General features: G+C 41.6%; 1 protein-coding gene across 11 annotated transcripts in view; it reads right to left on the bottom strand.

The window, feature by feature from the left end:
• LOC125768346 (A disintegrin and metalloproteinase with thrombospondin motifs 1) overlaps positions 1–20,213 on the bottom strand; it is a 91,164-nt gene that overhangs the window by 23,885 nt on the left and 47,066 nt on the right. For all 11 annotated transcript variants that reach the window (XR_007418878.1, XR_007418882.1, XR_007418881.1 and 8 more), the window contains 2 exons: positions 2,611–2,746; positions 2,269–2,534 (listed from right to left, as the gene is read on the bottom strand). Coding sequence is in view for 2 of the 11 variants with exons in the window: in XM_049435862.1 (XP_049291819.1) it covers positions 2,269–2,534; positions 2,611–2,746 (402 nt within the window). In the remaining 9 variants the exon portion in view is untranslated. The remainder of the gene's footprint in view (positions 1–2,268; positions 2,535–2,610; positions 2,747–20,213) is intronic.

The following is a 20,213-nucleotide window of genomic DNA, read 5'->3' as shown; positions in this document are numbered from 1 at the left end:
TATTGAATTAATCTCATTTTCTTAACTTTGCCTTTGATACAGTTGAATAATTCTGATAGGGCGAATCTCTACCTTTTCGATACAATTACATTCTTTGATGCAAAAAGGACATCATTCTTATTTCTTACACGATTTTACATCCTCAGCATAGAGATTAGGCCAAGAGGCCACAGCGAAGATCATCCCAAGAAGTTGAAAACCACTTCTCAATTTAACCAAAGTTAAATTATTCAGAATTTGACAACCTGTTTTGTACACGCTTATTGATATAGTTTTAAGCCTTCATTGCACATTGGTCAATAAATCAGGAACATCCGTTCCCTTCCTTTTGTTTTAAATCTCCGACCGCAGCAGAGTTTTGAAATCGATCATCCATGATAACAAATTCTGAAGTTTTCTGAAGACAAGCAAAACATCTGAAGACAAGCAAAACATTTTATCCACAAAATGTTAGCTTTTTTCCCACATCTTGTTGAATGATGTAGTTTGAAATAATCCTTTACCTTTTTGTGGAGCGTGGCGGAAGTTTCTAATCCGCCTACCGAATTCTTGTAATGAGTTCCATTTGGGAAACATTCATAAAACGATCTAAACTGCCCCAAACTTCAATTCAAAGTACAAGTTTTAATTCTTTCCGCAACATAACTTGAATCTTAAATAATTTGTATCTAAAAGCAATTTTTCCCATAGATATGCATTGAATTGTCGTTAATCCGTTCCAGTTCGCAAAACACTTCTATATTGTAAAATTGTACATAATTTTTTTTAATATATTCAATTTTTTTGTTTACAAGGGTATATATCATGTGAAATCGTTACATTCAATCCTAATTAATGCATCTGTGTTGTTAACAACGAATGTTTTAACATTTTTTGTTAGATTCCCTTTTAGACGTTGCCTACGACTCTAACAAGCGCTTCTTCACTCCAGTGATGGGAATAATGTTGAAAAAATAGTTTGAATTCTTCAAAGCTGGATGTTTTAGTATTTTCTTTCTTATATGATGCTTCAAGTCTGGTTGTCATTGAGCACTATTAGATGGATTCGTGATAGATTTTTTCCCTCTTAAGTTCACCGTGATTTGCTGTGACCCATCAAATCTCCCTCACAGTTTCTCTCCGTCGCACTGTGACAGCTTTTCAAACTTCAACCAATTCGCTTTGGGTAGTGGACGAAACATTGGCTCAACCTCATATCTTACACTCCGGTGTCAGTTGCAGTTCTAGCGCAACAAAGCGTTTGACCCAGTGCCGGTGGCTACAAATTCAACCATTCGGACGGATAGATTAATCGTTCAAGATGGCTTACCACCGTTCGCAAGCGTTTTAAAAGCGACAGCATCACCAGCTGAATGGAGCTGGAAGACACCATTTCGCTTTACGGTCACCGCACCGCAGCATTGGATAGCTGCTAGAGGACTTTAGCTTGATGGATGTATCAACCTGCCTTCGTTCATGTTTCCTTCCTTTGACCAAAGCTTGACCAAATTGACAACCTGTCCCGGGGTCATCTTCTTCGCACGCCGGTTCACAGTCTCGATTGTGCAAGAACATGTCTCACAGTTTATTTCGGCGGTAAACTGCCGTTGATGGTTATTTTCAGAAAAGATCCTCACAGAGAGAAAAGGCAAAAATGTCACGAAAAATGATCGTTGTAACGTTTTAAATTAGGATGTCTTTGATTCAAGTGTTCCGCAACCGGTTGATGAGTTACACGTAGCTTTCGGGTTTTTTTTCCTGTTAATTTGACGTGCGATTCGTTGCGCACGTTCGTGTTCCATCTTGCTTCGTGCTTCCCTCGTTAATTGGAGGTTGCGATGAACAATAAAGCGCACCCGAGATGACATCTTTAAGCAGTACAAATTGTGAGTTTGATTACTCATTATGGGTACGACTATTAGCGATTTGTTACTCTGTAGAATGAGTCTTGTTTTTTTGGTTAAAAATGATAAAAGAAAGAATAAATTAGAATAATGTTCTAAGTGAGAGCATTTTCAAACTCTTCTTTCTCGTGTGGTGTTAAAAATCATAAAACGTATTTAATGACCATCGGAACCCCCCGAAAAAGAACACTAAAGCATAGTCCGTGTGATCATTTGTTGGTCGTAAAAAGAAAATAAAATTTAAATTAATTTATCTTTCTCTTCACATGAGAGTTCCCCTTCGATTCTGAATCATTTCGATGCTGAATTTGTACATTCCATCCATAAAATTAACACCTAAAATTGGTCCGATTCGAACCTGGAACCTGGGAAATGGTGTACGTACCCGTGAGATAATGATGCCCGCGATGCTGATGCGAATTTTCGGTCCCTTTAGTAACCGGTACCGCAGATCGACACCGTTCCAGAAGGAGACAAAGTAGCGCTTGACCTGCACATTATCGCCACCGTGCAGCCGGTACCCGTCGTAGTCGACGATGACCAGTATCTCCGGATAGATGACCTGCTGGATGGCGCGCGAGTTCTTGTAGTAGGCTTGCGGGCTCCGTTTGGCACGAAACCGTTTCTGCAGCCGGTCCGGTTCCATGAACGCTGTTCCGGGAAGAATGTAAGGGGGTTAATGTTTAATTTGCTGAAAAGCTGCCCATTTTCCGTACCGATTACGTACCGTAATCACTAAATTGATCGCTGTGCTCCTCCGGAGTTTTGCGCTTATAAATAACGTGATGAACACTTCCATCCTCCTCCTGGGAGATGTCGGTTGGCACTGGCTTTATCACTAGTTCATGACCTATACTACCCTCCTGTGTAAAAGAGAGAGACAGAGAAGTAAGAGAAAGAGATGAAATATGAAACAATTGTAACCTCGTCAAGCATTAGAAAGCAAACATTGGTTGAAGCACTAATACGACATGTATGTCTTGTAAATCCTTGAGCCGCTAAATCCTCTACCCACAAAAAGCAAACGTACGACTTAACCCACCCGTCAGTGCGTATGCTCGAATTGGTTTCCAAATTTTCGATTACATCTCCACTCATTTGCCTCCCCCACACTGGTGGAGGACCACTCGACAAACGACAACACGAAAAAGCATAAAACCACATAAAATGCTGCGATGCTTTTGAGCGAACGCACCAAAGGTTAATGGACGCAAGGGCATTTGCTTGTCGACGGTTTGACGTGGATGCGCGATCTGTACAGCAGCTCGGTAATAGTGTGGTACCACGCAAAACGGTAAAGATGCACTGAAGTGGCCTTTTGGCCTTTTTCGAACATTTTTTGTGAAACGGAATGGGGGGATGTGCGTGTAACTTAAAACAAAAGTGTACAGCATCATAAACTTTGTCCCGTCCCGTACCCGTTTTAAATCTGTCAAATTTGGTGTCGCAATCGTTGGTGGTCGTTGGTTTCGTGTACAAGGAAAGATGATGGCATTTTAATTCGATGCAAGAATATTATATGGAAATTTAATTTTTTCTTCCAAAAATTACAACCAGAAATCGAATCGAACGTCACTCGAATCCTGTTTCGGGTTTTTGGTTGAGTTCCCCGCTCCGGGGCAACCTTGAGCAGTCGCTCCAGTTGCATCTTAATCGTGCATCCTTCAACCCGTTGTGTTCACGTAATCCCGTTCGGATTTGCCGGGAGATGAGTGACATCGTTTGGTTAGCATTTAGGCATTGCGATATCGAAACCCGCGCTTTAATCCACCGCTTCGCCTTGACCGCATTAGATCGACATCTGCCTCATCTGATGACCTTCGGTGAGTTGTGGACATACCTGTACGGGATGCAACCCAATAATACGCTCGGTCATCGGACACTATCAAACGATCATCCGCTCAACATTTGGATAAATCTCACTCTTCCATGCCGCACACCGCACACACAATCCGTGGGCGAGTTTTTGGAAAACATGGGCCACGAATGTTTGCAGAGAGTAGTGTGAAGGAATGAAAAAAAAACCCGGCCTGACATGAAAATTAATAAATCGTGCAAGAAAACAAGCTCATCCAGAACTTATATAACATCCCGCACCGGGTACGATCATTGGGTCAGATGGTGCCTACTCCCATGGGGTGTATCGACATCAGCTGACCGTCCTTGTTTGACCGTCCATTCGACCTGAATCCGGTCGGTCCGGCTGGGCCTTGCGCGATCGGTGCGATGTTGTGCAGCTTCTAACTTCCAGATTTGTGGCTTTGTAAGGGAGCAGAAGGTGTGAAAATATGTACGCGCCTGTTACCGGTAGCTGACCTCCCCGAGCAACCGACCGCTGGGATTATCTAACACAGTTAACAGATGGTGCGAGCCAAGTAAATCTTGCAGGCACGTGCTTTTACGCCATCTGGCGGAGATGTAATGTGATGCATTTTAAATTCAATAAAAGTCTCGAGAGAATACAATTGTGTGGCTTTTAGCAACGGCAGAAAAGACGCTAAGTGATGCTCCAGGCCAAATAGGAGTACCTCGGGATATTCAACCCAACGGCAATACGGTCCAGTAAAATGTCCCAATCGGATGATTGTGCATGTTCAGCGTAGCTGCAAAATCGAAAAGTTTCTACGAGAAATTGTGCAAAAAAAAAACTTCACCACAAGAGCATTGTGCAAGCGATTGATTGATGATTGCCTTACAATGTTCACCATTTTCATCAACGCGACGTATCATTATTACCATAAAAACCCTCGGATCAGTTTTTGCCTCCAATCTTGCGGACAGGATACGTCTGGTAAAAGGCAGAAACAAAAAAAAATCCCTTCCTCACCGGGACTGGATAGCTATCCGGTCCGGTGCAATCCGTAAAGGTGATGATGGATTACCATTCCATCGTGCACATCGTTCGAACGGCATCCAAACAGAACGTTGTCGAAAAGGTTACGATACGATCGATGATAAGCTAGGCGCAAAGCGTTTTATGACCGATCATTTGCTAAAACCGAGGGCCCGTCTGGACATTGGATCGATGTTTGTGTGGCGAACAGGCCCAAAATGTTTTACTACTCGCCTGTACGTGTATTGGAATCATAAAATGAACGATAAAAATAAGCTTTTCGTTGTGCAGATTGTACAAAGGTAATTAAATGATTCTTTCTGTTTTCGTTATGTTAGAGCATACGTGCGGCGGCACACCTTGATTAGCAATCAAGTATCAGGAAGATGCTTAATGATGATTAAATTTGTTATTATTTTGATTAAACCAGTGATACGAAAACACAAAATCTATAAGATTATTTTAAAAGCTTACACACGGTGTACAACAAATGTGTAATATCTTCCTCAGAAAGGAAGAATGTCTTATAAAGCCTTTTTCGTTTTGATTCAACTTAAGTCGCAGTCGACTTGTCTGGCTATCATTAAGTTCTACAACAAAGGCACTTCCTAGCTACGTCACTACACCTTTAGGACCAGATGCGCAAACGGCTACGTATCGTAAATGGTTGCCAATCAACAGTTGATTAGTGACTTCATCTGCTTTTCTTGGCTTTGTTCAGTAAACTCCGTCAGGTATTGACAGCTTCCTCGGATTGTCTATTTTCCCACAATCGATTGTTGATTCTGCTGACTGATCATTGATTACTATCTGTCTGGTCACGATTGTGCATCCTTGTTCGGAGTCTTTACAGTTGTCTTTATGTACTGCTGGCCAAATGCTTCTGTAGCGCTTCACAAGCGCCTGAACCTGATATGGGAAGCGGTACAGATTCATTAAACAACGCTTCATCTGCTAGAATATGCAACATTCTTCACACACAGCGTGTTTGCAAGTGCTTTGATTAATGTGTTTAAAACAGTTAATTTACTGTGAAAGGAAAAAAAGCGGATCTTTTAAAAGGTTAACACGCATATTGCTACGTAATTCCCTCATAATCAGCATGAGCAACATTGCTCTCCCTTTAGGAGCGACAACCCACCCGTCAGACGATGGTCAGCATGCAGTAATGTGCATCGTGACTATATCGCAAGCTAACCACACGCCGGCCACCGGTGTTTATCCGAATGAAAGTGAAACCAACACGAAACCAACCGCGCTAGCGGCGAAAGGGTCCGCGAATCTCATCTCCAAGCTCTGTGGTAAATCACGAGCGAAAAAAAACACACAAAATCAAAACAAAAGAGAAAGGCCATCAGGTTTGTGTCCCATCTTCATGTGGCCGAGATAGAGCCAGACACAGAGAGAGAAGGGAAAGTGAGCTGTTCCGTTGCGGTTGGGAAACGGCTCAGCACGCCATCACGATGGAGACCTTGAACCCTAGGCGCAATATTAACCCATAAAGGTTTTTGGTTCGGAGCGTTTGCCACACGAAGGTGCAGAAGGTCCAGACAACTGCAACGATCCCGCAAGCGACGAACCTTCCGCTTCTCTAGCTGTATCGCTATGCTGGATGTTGCGTTGATAACGATCTGTTTATGGGTGAGTTTTTTTAAAAAAAAACCTTGTGGTAATTCCATTGTTCAGCAACATATTTGGAAATGGATACATGGCGTCATAAAATTGGAACACTTCAATACGGTGAATAACTTGCGAGGAATTCAAAACCACCGTCTCCCGCAATACCTTCAGGCTATCGCTAATGATCGCAGGTCACTATCACCCGATCGGTATTCGGAACCATAGGGGTCTTCCCCGCACCTCACCATTTTGCCCATAAACGGACGGACCGACCGGGGCGACAGATTCCAAAAACTGAATATTATGTAAGACATGTCGAACAAAACAATCTCCTCCCATGTCGCGTGTCCCAGCGCATATTCTCCCCATGATCTCGCCTTACTCGCCGACATATGAGCTACCTAACGGACTCGACCGGTGAAATGTACGAAACCGTCTCAACGGTAGGTAGGTCAGCAAACGATTTTGGCACGTCAACGATCCCAATCATTATCATCAATTGATCGTCAACCGATAGATTGTCGCGTGATTGCGAAAGTTCAAGATTTTGACGAAACGCTTATGATTATGTATCATGTTGTTGTTTTTTTTTGTTTGGTCCACCCAAAACTGGATCCCCGACCTGGGAAATTGGGTCGATTGGAGGGGGAAGAAATTTTATCAACCTGCCCCCGCTGAGAGGTTGCTGGGAATGCAGCTGACTCTGGTTGCTGCAGTTCCTCTGGGACTGGGTCAGGTTTATGGGGTTTCAACCTTCCTGAGGAATCTTGAAACCGCCACAAAATACGACCCGTCACGCAACGGCTGCATTCGTTACGCAAAAACGTTGATACGGTACAGAAACCAAACCCACCGTAACATAACATGCGCATGGCATGGAATTACTATTTTATTATACTTCAAAAAGGAACGCTTTTAAGCGATCACATAAATAAACTCTCGAACGATTACGAATGATTAAGTCAGGATTTAAGCATTAATGTTAGATTATCACAGCATTAAAAGTCGACGAATTAAAACGATTAGCCATCGGACATACATAATTATGATAGGAAAGGACTGTGACAATATTACAGCACTATCAATCTCTGCTCATTCATTCCATAACTTACGCGGCCATATTTTGTCATAATTTATTGTAAAATATTACCAACGAATTGCAACAATATTTCATCATTAACAAGTTAATTAAACCGTATTATTTTTCGATAAGTACAATTAGCAGTGCCGTCCAACAGTAGCGAAACGGCAGCCAAAGGGGATGCAATCGATTAATCATCACACAATTGGCGGAATGCTTGAGACAGCCCTTTCCGATAACGATCGCTTCTGGGCTTGAGCACATTCTTGCATTGTGCTCGCAGCGCTCACGTTTAAATCTTTCATCGTACGCTTCCTTTTTGCCATTTGAACATGTCATGCCAGGGAACATGGGTACAATCTACAGATCAATCGTTTGTATGTTAACGACAGCAACGATTCTTTGATTTCTGCTGAATGGAGAGGCGTTGAAAACGTCGCTAAAGTACCGGCTTTGTAAGATCGTTCCGCAGGTAGTCACTCCGTGTAAGATACGGTGAGGAATTTAAACCGCAAACAGCACGTTGCGCAAACCATCGTATGTGCTCGTGCGAAACGGACGAAGGATTCTCCGGAACTGTTGGTCTAGAGGGGCCGGCAACACACTGCTACGGAATGCAATGGACTCGCATCGATGAATGGGTAATTAATTAAACATTAGTCTTCGTACGAACGTACAGACGGAGCGTATACGGAGCGACGAACATAATCATCATGCTTCTGTGACGCACTGTGCACTCTCAGGTGCGGTGCGACACATCTCTGTTACATACAGAAGGTATGCATCATTCGAGGACAACTGGTGTCTGGTGCAGAATTAGTCATGCTGGTGTTGACTTGCAGTATGGACGGTTGATAAGTGAAAAACGTAACCATATAGATGATGATGAAGATAAGTACGCCTTCTCGTACACCAACTTTGGTTTTGGTGGAGGACGGAATTTCCACCAAAGTGTACCCAGGGAAAATTAAGCTACTCTAACACCTCTAAAATCTTAACAACTATCTTGTATTTCATGACAAGTACGTTTTGGTGTTTAGTAGGGCGCTGTTATTGCTCAAGAACCTAGAGTCATCCAAGGACTCAATAGCTGAGACCAGCGCACATCCAGAACCAGATTAGAAGAACCTAATTTATCTGTCAACAACCACTTGCAAATGCCAATAGACAGTATTTACTCTTCAGTCTCCCATTATTCCAACACAAGATTTTTATCTTTTCAGATGTATTACAGCAGGTAACTACAATGAGGAGGTATGCTCTAGAGATGTGCAAAGTGAGTAAGAGTGTGTTAGTGAGTTGAAACGTTATATTGAACGAGTTTCGTTCACTCACCACGAGGATTTCACAAAAAAAGCTAAGGTCTTAGGAAATTTTCAAAATTTTAGAATTTTTTTTTATTTTTTATGAATATTTTGTTCTTTTTTTGTTTAAAGCATTATTTTAGTGAAAAGAAACTTATTTCAACCAATTGGCATTAAAAAAAATCAATTTAAATTTTTTTTGCAAAATTTCTCAAAAAAATGGCAAGGGGTACCCCTTATGAAATTTTCGAGTTGAAAATTTTTTTAAAATTTTTTTTTGATTTTTTATTCTTTTTTTAATTTAAAGCATTATTTGAGTGAAAAGAAACTTATTGCAACAAATTTGAATTAAAATATATCACATTTATAAATTTTGCTGAATTGCTCAAAAATGAGGAACATTTTACATTTTCTCAAACAGGGTATGGAACTTGGTTTCTCGATTAACTTCTGGCACATACATCTGAGGGCATGGCCGTCCAACAAGAAAATCTAGCCATTGATGCCAACTATCGACCACAAGTTAAAGATTGGCGATCCGTTGGATAACGACCGAGTTATAGGCAAAATTTGGTGAAAAAATGAAGAAAATTTTACATTTTGTCAAACAGGGTATGGAACTTGGTTCTTGGAATAACTTCTGGCAAAGACATCTGAGGGCATGGCCGTCCAAGAAGAAAATGTAGCCATTGATGCCAACTATCGACCACAAGTTAAAGATTGGCGATCCGTTGGATACCGACCGAGTTATAGGCAAAACTTGGTGCAAAAAATGAGCGTTATGAAATTTTTAAATTTTTAATTTGTTTTTATTTTTTATTAAATTTTTGTTTTTTTTTTATTTAAAGCTTTATTTTAGTGAAAAGAAACTTTGTTCAACCAATTGGCATTAAAAAAAATCAATTTAAATTTTTTTGCAAAATTTTTCAAAAAAATGGCAAGGGGTACCCCTTATGAAATTTTCGAGTTTAAAATTTTATAAAAACTTTTTTTCTGATTTTTTATTCTTTTTGTAATTTAAATCATTATTTGAATGAAAAGAAACTTATTGCAACAAACTCGCATTAAAATAAATCACATTTATAAATTTTGCTAAATTGCTCAAAAATGAGTAAAATTTTACATTTTCTCAAACAGGGTATAGAACTTGGTTCCTCGAATAACTTCTGACACAGACATCTGAAGGCATGGCCGTTTAAGAAGGGAATGTAGCCATTGATGTCATCTATCGACCACAGGTTAAAGATTGGCGATCCGTTGGATACCGATCGAGTTATAGGCAAAACTTGATTCAAAAATGAGCCTGAAGAGATTGCAAATTTATAGAGTTCTTTTATGTTTTTTATAACTTTTTATTCTTTCTTTTATTTAAAGCGTTATTTTAGTGAAAAGAAACGTATTTCAACAAAGTCGCATCAATCATGAGTGAGTAAAATGACAGAACCTTAACTAATGCGTTTACGCCGGGTTATTTTATGACTCCGAAATGAGTCGTTTAGCGAGCTGACTCCTTAAAACGACTCATTCACTCTGAGTTGACTCACTAAAAAGAGTTATTATTCCGATGTCTAGTATGCTCCAAACAGAGGTTTGCTCCCATATGAGCCTCATTTATACTTCGGCTTCTGTACATTTATCAACACACGATAGTGTAAATGATTCGTTTTGGTATATCAGACGAGACAGTTTCAGCATATCTCTGGTCAGCCTTGGTCGAGGCAGTTCATAAGTACCACTAGTCTCAAAGTTCCAAAGAAAACCTCCATTAAACTGGTGTCTATTTGATATTTACTTAATTTTGGTTTTCTAGTAAACATTTAAACCTTATCATAATCGTAAATATTAGCGATGACGGCTTCTAGCTTAAAATTACACACGCGTGCATGTTAAACGCAAACTCAGTGATTTAAATATTTTGCTTAATGTAGCGGGCCCCTCGACGCCCATCACATCATTGTAACCTTATCGAATAATGATTGCCTTCAAATGATTATTTTGAGGACTTTATAGCGTGTATTGTGAGAATGTAGAGTATAATTTGAAACAGGTTGTTACATCCATTCAATAACTTAACAGTCTCTTCAAGGATTTCTTGATATTGTACCAAATTAGGCTAATTACAAGCAAAGTATGAATAGCTTTACTGAATGGTAGTGAGTTTTATATTTTACTATTCCGGTGACAATGAGCATGGTTTGGGTAAGCAGATTGCACCCATAACCACTTTATGGCCATCCATATACCGGTCTGAAAAAGCTTCTGGTGTTTACTAGCGACTCAACCACCGCAACAACTCTATTCTATCCCTCCAATTCATTCGTTTGCATCGTAGGAGGCTTGACCTTTCCCACGCTGAAGCAAAGCACACCGTAGCAGTGCCGGAGCACGCGATCAAGTGCGTGAGAATCACTTTCGAACCGATCCTGGCGCCTTCACCGCAGGGAAACGGATCCACGTCGGAACGTCTAGCTAGCGAAGGCGCATGTGTGCAAATGTGTTTGGATGATTTCAACAAGCCACACGTTAAAATATGAAGACACGGCCATCGTACCTCACCAAAATAAAAATCCAATCCTGAACCATCCGAAAGACGACACCGTTGGGACGTCGTCGGGAGCGAGCTCGTGACATGATTCATTAGCCCGTGATTGAGTTCAACGGCGTGAGTGGAATATTATAATTGGCAAATGGTTGGCGGTGGGTGCAGAATAATTTGCACAAGGATACACAAAACGGGGCAACGATGGTGCGAAAATGTTAGCTCAATCAACTGTAGCAGATCGGACACATGTGATCGATAATCGATGTAGATTGTGAACGAGAGAATAAATTCACACCAGCCGTTCTTAAACGGTGTGCAGCAATCAATGATCAATCGTGATCAGGATATTGCAAGCAAAATGCTCATGTTCCTTTTACTTTGTATATGATCGTACATCAAAACTGATCCCACAGATACCATACAACTATTTATGGCTATGGAATATTCTTATCCTTTGGGTTCCTCAGGTTACGAAATGCTGAGCAAACCAAGAAGGTAAAATCTCTTACGTAAAAGCAAGAATTGTCAAGCAACGATCATAACTAGATCACTTCCTTGCAATTCTTTAACAGATGAAGTAACCTCCTTGTGGCGTAACTCATGACGCTTTTGCTTTCACCTCGATGTCTTCACTGGAGAAGTTTTTGTTGAGGTTTTATTTGCTTGAAAGAAAACAGATTTACAGTACCATTTTTTAATCTTTAATTGCTTGCTTCCTGAACACTCGTATTACCTCTACCTTGTGGGGAATTGATGTCAAGTGCTTCAATTTGCCATGTAGACATAATACCCTGGACATCTGGACATCGAGACAGACATCGTCATTCTCATTTCTTTCTTCCTGAAAAGTCTCAAGGTTTTTTTTTATCTCCGAAACTTGAAGAAACACTTTCTTACTACGTCAACAGTAGAAAGTAGTCATGCATCTCTCCAGGTAAGGAGAGACAGTTCCGGACCGCGTTTCGAATGCAATTGTGTCCAATTAAACGATGTCAAGAATCGCCACAAATGGGTAATGTGACACCTACTTGCGAATAGACGTCTGTAGCCCAAATAAACTCATCGTTGCGCAACACACGCTGCCGTCTGTAGTCATAGATTTTGTTGGGAATTTGCATACGGAAAAGCTCGTGTTACATTGAACCAGTTGGTTTTTTTTTGTTGCTGTTTAGCGTACAATTTCGATTGGTTCTTTTTTGTGCTCTATGCAGATCGGTTACCAAATTCGGTTTTGTCGTGATCTTGAACTGATCTGCACATCACTTCACCCTGCAGAAGATGATGATGATTGACGGGCTCCGTAAGCGAACCCGACCGGGACAGTAGTTTTAGACTTTGCGAGATCAACGTCAGACACAATTAACCTTTAAAATGTAGCTAATTATGCATGTAGAGCATCGTGGGTCAACAAGCTGTTCTGTATGAGGAATGGTTTTTGCGTTTTTGGGTAACGCACCAGCTGGGTGTTTAGGAGAGGGTCAATGCTGTCAGGTCAGTTACAGCCAAATATGTGCAAAAATCTAGCAAATCACTTCAACCGAAAAAGGTTAGTTGAGTTAGCAAAACGTACACCAAACACTGTTGGATGAGTCTCCGGGATGGAGAGCATTGTTTCCAGAGGGTCAGTCAGTTGCTCCGTATTGCGTACCGTTGCCGCGGTTGCTAGATGCATGGGGAAGCAGATTCGATCTAGCAATCGAACGCATCTTACGTCAGTTGCGCATGGGGTTAAGGCCAACGGTGCGAGGTCGTACCCGAGTTCGATAGGCACTGAATGGGGCAATCATTAGAGTGATCTGAACCAAACGCGGGATAATCGACAGCTTATTCCGACTGTTTTGCAGGGTTGTGATAGCTTGTGGGAAATTTCGAACCAAAACCACACACAGCGAACTGGCCACAATAGACGTGCTCGAGGTGAGAGTAACGCATGCTGGATTGAGTTGATTAAAGAGCAATATTATACGTTTGGTACGGATTGTACGGATTTTGCACTACGCACGTCAATGTTCTGTTTATTACTAATGCCAGGCTGCAACAAAATTAAGCTAAATGGCAGTTTGAAATCAAAAACCGTTTCAGGAATAAACTCAAACATACGGCTTCATGTTCCATATTTCGGTTGAATAACTTAGGCTTGCAAGATAAATGGTTGCACACTACAATTCAACCGTAAACAGGTACTTTGTTTTATATTTTTTCCAATTTATTTCTCGTTGATCGAATCAACGGCGGGACGTGTTATGTAGAGCAAAGCAGACACTTTCAAAGACCCTTCCGTGCACGCGTTAGCGATAGCGCGAGATGCTAGTAATCGATCTGTTTGAGGGGAGCAGAAAAAAACACAAGCAATAAATCTCACCTGCTCGTAAACCTTACGAAATCAATCATTACAGCCAATTACGGCTCAATCGATCGATCGATCTTCCTGGTTCCGTCACTTTCCCGATGGTGCTGGTGCAACAGGTGAATTATGTTGTCGATCGTAGCTAAGACACGATATTCTCACCTCAAACCCGAACCGACCGCCGTCTCTCGGCTGTTGTTTGAAGAAATGGAAACATAAATCCAAAACGACTTGCACCTGTGACGAATCGTACTGGTGGCAAATATATAGACCAAAGTGTCTTGCAATTTCGCCACCACACCGGGGGTCCCTTCTTTACCTTTTCCAGCCGGGGGAAAACACCCTGTTCGGGTGTTACGTCATCCATTCGTTCTACCGTCGCCTTCATGCCTATCTGTCTCGATATCGATCGATTGTAAGCCGAGCCCCAAGTTGCTGACCGATTTATCCGAAACCCAAACAACTTGCTTGCTCTTTCTCTTGGCTAGCTAGGGGGAAGAAAAAAACAAGTTCCAATCATTGGTTCCAGTGCTCCAGTTCCAGTTTCACTCCCGGACCAGTTTATTTTTGCGATAATGTCGGGGTTTCGACACCAAACCTTCAAGGTGACTCCAGAACCAGGCGGTACCATGTCGCAGATAAGCTTTTTTGCCTTCGAAGTACCCACGGATGCACAAACATCACCGTCGGGAACGGGCCACAGGGTTGGGGCTAGGCTTTTGCACGAAATGTATAACATTAAAACCGACATCCTTGTAGCGCAATCCGTCGCGTGATCCAGTTCGCAAACGCTGATAGTTGCACCTTACACATCCACCGGGCGGGGGGTTCCCTTGCGTACGTCGCATCGAAGTCACCGCGACAGCCCACACGCTGCCAACATCGGTGGCGGTCTCACTGTAGCTCCATTTCTGGTTGTTTTTTTTTATAAACATGCATTTTATAAAATGCTCGCACAAGTACGAAGAAAGTGCGCACGAAGAAAGCGAAATGTGGCCGAACCGCGCAACAAAACCGCGTGTTAATTAGGCGCGACCAGCTTCGGCAGCTAAAGCGCTGGTGGTTCGTAACAAAATGGGTGGCGTGTCGGTGTGGTCAAAATGAAATTTTAAACCCAAAAAACTTTGCTGCTTGAAGAGATATCACCGCGATGGTGAAGGTGTTATCTAATGCCGGTACGAACTCGGTCATCTGTGGGGTGTATTTGTTTTATAACGCTTCGTACTCTCTCTCGCTTCGATTGCGATTACTGGACCGCTCTGGTGGAGTGGAGATCTTGTTTTCTGGTTGAGATCTTTAATGAATGAAATTTTTAAGCTGTTTTGTTTAAAACATAAAGCACAAATTTTGAGTAACTTTGAAGTCGTATTTAAAGGACCCGAAGAAAGAGAACTGAAGGCACTCAGTGTAAGAAATTCCCACAGAAAATAATTCCACTCAGTCTGAGTGATCTGGACAGTTCAATTATCATCCTCTTCTATCACATCGTTTTCTGTTCTTGAGTGACGAAAGTGAGTAATAACACTCTGTTAGCGCGCCAATGTGATACGATGGCATAACACACGGGTGATCGATTACTATCAGCTTACGGGCGTAAGTGTACTGTTCAGTTTGGTTTACATTTTACATTTGTCATTTGCACCACGGGCGCGTAAATGCGCAAAGGCTAAACGATTCCTATGTCAGTGTCAAACGCTTGACGAGGGAACATTTCGTTTTTCCTCAGCTCTAAGCTCCCGAATGGAGTCCGACCGCTTGACGGTCGATTAGCACCTTTCAGCCGTTGTAATTGAGCCTGATCGTGACACCGAGACCAGCGGGTAGTGAACTTGAACTACTTCTGTGTAGTAGAGGGAGCTTTTGGGAGGGTTATTCCCTTCAAGCCAAACTCCTTGGTCAGATATTAGAGCGTAGTACCCGTTTAGAACTCACCGATAGATATGTAAATTGTGGTTCTGTTCGATTCAAAATCTTTTATCTCCGTTCTTACATCTTCGAGAGTAACAAATGTCTGTAGAACGTTAAAGTCCACTACATTGCGTGTCCGGCCGGGAACACCTTCAGCCGACGGGTTCAAGGATCAAGGATTAATTACGAACTTTACTTCGAGTCTATCAACCACCAGGATCAACCAAACGGGTTCGTACTTCTCATATTGCAAAAGCCACTCTTTAAGCAATTGCACAACTACTCTCTACATTTTATTTCGTTTTAGTACCGTCAGATTAATGTCCAACCGGGGTGGGATAATGATTCATCTCGCAGGGTTATATTGGGGATGGGGATGGGGACCTTACCACCCTTTGGCTGATGATGCAACAACAATCCACCGGGTTGATCCTGCTCCTTTTAAAACGTTCAACTAAAACAAATAAAACCTGTAAACCTGTTTCACCGCATCGTATCGAATGTGCCGTAATGGTAAATAGATGGCTGGGATTTGATTAGCAGAAGAATTGAGCCTGTGCAACGATACCGACCGGTGGTCATTACGCGTCATTTTAAGTTTATTACCACTCCTTATAAATATGTATGCCGTTCTGAGCCGTTGTAATAAGCCAGAGACTGTGACAATGTTTTCGTTTGGTGGATGGTGTAGTAAAATAAATGTTAAAACTTGTATACAAATGTACCATTACAGAAGATGATTAATCTTGGTTTTTGAATGAGTTCTTAGACTTAACACTCTCATTTTGTTTATTGGCTTATTTTTTTTAAGTAATGAACGCGTAGTAATACCCTATTTATGCAATTTGTCACGCCATATTCAAACACGCGAAAAGGTTAACACTGTTGCGGTTCACACCAAAAGGGCGATGGGGCCATTCATTCCAGTAAATCACAGCTGGACGCACCTTTCGACCAGCGTACCAGCGCATGAAATAAGATGAAATTTTAAAATCCCATCAACGAACCGAAGCGGTAAGTGCAAAATCAACTCACACACCTTCGTCCCATTCGCGGTAAGCTGGCGCCTGTTTCGCATATGTGAGGGCGTCCGTCCGATGACCACTCCTTCTCCTTCTCCTGCCAAACTGCCTAATTAGAAAAGGCAACATCGAATGCATAAATATTCATTCACTCGTGCGTCGTAAGGCCACTCCGAGTGTGTGCACACGCGAACGCAATCGGTTACCGATTTAGGAGGGTCCATTTTACTTTCGTTTTCGCTTTCAAGTTCAGCTCATGGTCAGCTTGCTGTGAGCTCACAGGAGAAGATTTAACACCAAAGTGTGATGTAGTTTTTCTCCTCTTGTTGCACTGCACATGTAAAAAGTCTTTTTTTTGTCGTTTCGATAGGAAGATGGATGTACGAAGCTTTGTTCAACGAACTTCATCCGCTTCAAGGCGAAATGTGGCGAAATAAGCAGCTTCGAGATCCCAAACAATCACTCACTAAACATTAGCATAATGCCACACCTTACCAATCCGTAAAAGACGTACCGACACGTACTCGAGTCGTTGAAGATGTCTACGCTTAGCTGTTGGTGTGGAGAAGCGATTTAGCTTAAATTCAAATTCATCACTAAAAGAATCTTTCGTTCTTGAGCGATCGTTTCGTTCAACCAGGATGTTGGTGGATCGGAATGATCTGAATAAATCACCAACCAAGCGTAACAAGCTCGTGTGCGCATAAAAATGAAAATCGAAAAAAAAAGATATGCCTGGTGTGTCTGTTGGGTGTGCATTTACTCACGCGTCACGTATCTTTGATCGTACGTGTAGGCGATTAAAAGGCGATTCCATCATGCAAGGATGCAATTTCTTTATGGCAAAGCAATATATATATATATACATTAGTTGTATTGTACATGTTCTTGTCTTATTAATATTAACATTAATTGTAACATCAATTATAAATATAACACAAATAAGTGACCAATATTTCATCAATGTCGATCCTTGATCCATCCAAATCACTCGTTATGCAAGCGTGAAGGAATTCAACGGCAAATTAACACACCGTAACATGATCAGGTTGCATCTCATTACGAAGATCACGTTACAGTGATCGGCATCTGTGCTTTTTTTTCTTCTTTTCTGTCTGCAATATATAAACGCTTCTAACGACAACTCCGTACCAAAACCACGTGCTAATGAAGTGTATCAATCCTTAGCGTTTCAGTTCGTTAGATTATAGTGGCAAAGTGGCTAAGCAAAGGAGTCGAAGTTGTTATATAGCGTGAGTGTACAACCAGCAGCTGGTTTCGGTTGTTTGTGCTAAGCAATGTGGTCTATTTAGCGTAAGGCCGTTACTGTTTGGATTATTGTGTGTGAGAAAAGGTATGCAATTAACGCACGACAACTTGAGAGTTGAGACATGTGTTTGATAGCAGCACATGCTTTAACAAATAGCAAATATAGAACAACACAATGAGAACTAGTGTGATATGTTTTAACAAATTAGAGAAGAATCTCAAATTTATTACGACACAAAGCTATGCTGCTTAATTGTAGGGACGTCTGAGCATCCTCAAGGATATTGGACAAATATCTTCCAGGAAAACCTTGGAGACTTGGCAAGATTTGGCTTCAAGGCGTTTTAAATCTTGTATCCTTGCTCTGGTGTATGTCCAGTGAAAGAACTCCCTATAATTAACTGTTTAATTTTAAAATATTTTGATCACTAAAAACATCTAGTCGAGCTGGACGAATCAGTAAATTAGGGACTCCTCAATTACCCGCAAAATAAAAGAAGATTTGAGGATTAATTTACTAGATTTGCCAGGCTTGGAATTTCCTCTATCGCGAGAGTAACTGAAACAAATTTTACTAGGAAGCGGTTCTTCATAAGGAAACACAATGTTTTGTAGTCTAGACAATATTTTATAGACAAGCATCACACGATAATCTGTGATAGAACAATAGTAATGTTTTCATTAAAAGCTGCGCTAGTTCCCGTGCTTTGCGTGTACTGTATGGAATTTTGATGAGCTGTTTATTACTGATCTGGGCGATAACAGCACAATGACTTCGATTTCGATATAGATCTTAGTGATTTCTCTAACTTCAAGTCTTCGTACATCTCAGGCACGAATCAACCAGAAGTTATGCATTAGGAATGTTATTAAATTATCACAGCTGGAATCAAAATTCTCGTATACTCAACCATATTGTAGCTTTTCAGTTGTATATACTGAAGTCTTTTCTAATATGGCTCGAACACCTCCCCAAGTGACCGATAAATATACCATCCATTTTAAATCACCATTAGCGATAACTTTCAATGTCGTGCGATCTTACGAAAGTGGATTCGTTTGTTTCTCGCAAACACACACTAATTCACGGCATGGCACTCACTCCGAGCTGTACGACTCATCCGAATATGATTGATAGGCTTTCGATAGCGCGAAAGAAGAATGAAAGAAAACAGAAAACAATAAGCAAGCAAAGCAAAAAAAATGGAAAAAAAACGAAACAGATCTCCACAGGCAGAGAATGAGAGAAAAAAAAACCCGCCCGACATTGACCTCTATTCGGCGCACGCCGGTCGTACGCTTTTAGCCAGCGTATGTGCGCCCATATCGAAATGGGGAATCGATTTCACTTTCATTTCGACATCAATGCCGGAGGGAGGAACCCACTGCGCAACGTCTTTACGTCTTCCATCCTATCCTTCTCGTCATTCCCTCTGCCACTCTTGAGCTTCAAGTGGAAACCACTCTAGGAAACCTCTCGTCTATAGGGGAAGAAAGCGAATAAAAATAAATTATATCAAAACTCAAAATCCCCAAACCGGTTCCAAGAGTAAAGTGCGCACTGCAGGAAGGATTGAAGGATATCCTTCAGTTTGGGGTAGGCTTCACCAGGCGTACGATTATTTTTAGCTGCAGTTATTCGTTGCACTGTTCTGCCCAGTTAACTCTTCTCTTGTAGGTTATTTTAATTTAATGATTTATTAATATGCTTTAAACGAAAAAAAAACCCTCATCGCACATTGAACAGAGTGGCAATGAACGTTGCAGAAGGAAGTGAACCATTAAAGGATCCGGCTAGCACTTTATCCACGGGTTATTGCGTTGATTGCATCGTTGCATTACATCTTTTCGTACCTTTTTCTAGTAGGTCCATCATCTGAAGGTTCTTTGCCGGAGGTCCTTGAAGAACGATTGTCATTGAAGTCTCCAGCCAGGAGCAACGGGCGAGCAACACTTACAGGACTAGCTGAAGACCTTGCCTTGCTTAATCTTCAGATCCTGAGTTACGAAGGATCGTCACAATGGGGGAGCTTTTACGGGAGCTTCCCACGAAGAGATTGAGACAACACATCTCCTACGTGGGAAGGGATGATAGGCCACCACACAATTGATCATAATTGGCACGTCGAAAAACCACGTCATGCGAAGGTGAACCGCGTCGCGTAAAGATGAACGCAACGAATCGGAACAATAATACCAACACACACACACACACAAAAAACCCACCCAAGTCATCTGACAACCGCAAAGAATCGACCGCAAGGAGATCCATCCGTAGGGAGTTCACTTGTGCGGAGGATCGTTCGCTTTTTGTTTCGCATCGATGTCGATACCACAAACTGAAACATCAGCGTTTCAATGCCAGAAAAGGGGGGAGAAGTGACTGCTCTTGAAACGGGGTTAC

Source organism: Anopheles funestus, chromosome 3RL, assembly GCF_943734845.2.
Source record: "Anopheles funestus chromosome 3RL, idAnoFuneDA-416_04, whole genome shotgun sequence".
NCBI classification, from domain to species: Eukaryota; Metazoa; Arthropoda; class Insecta; order Diptera; family Culicidae; genus Anopheles; species Anopheles funestus.
Note: the sequence above shows the minus strand (reverse complement) of the source record. Positions and strands in the feature narration are given on the sequence as shown.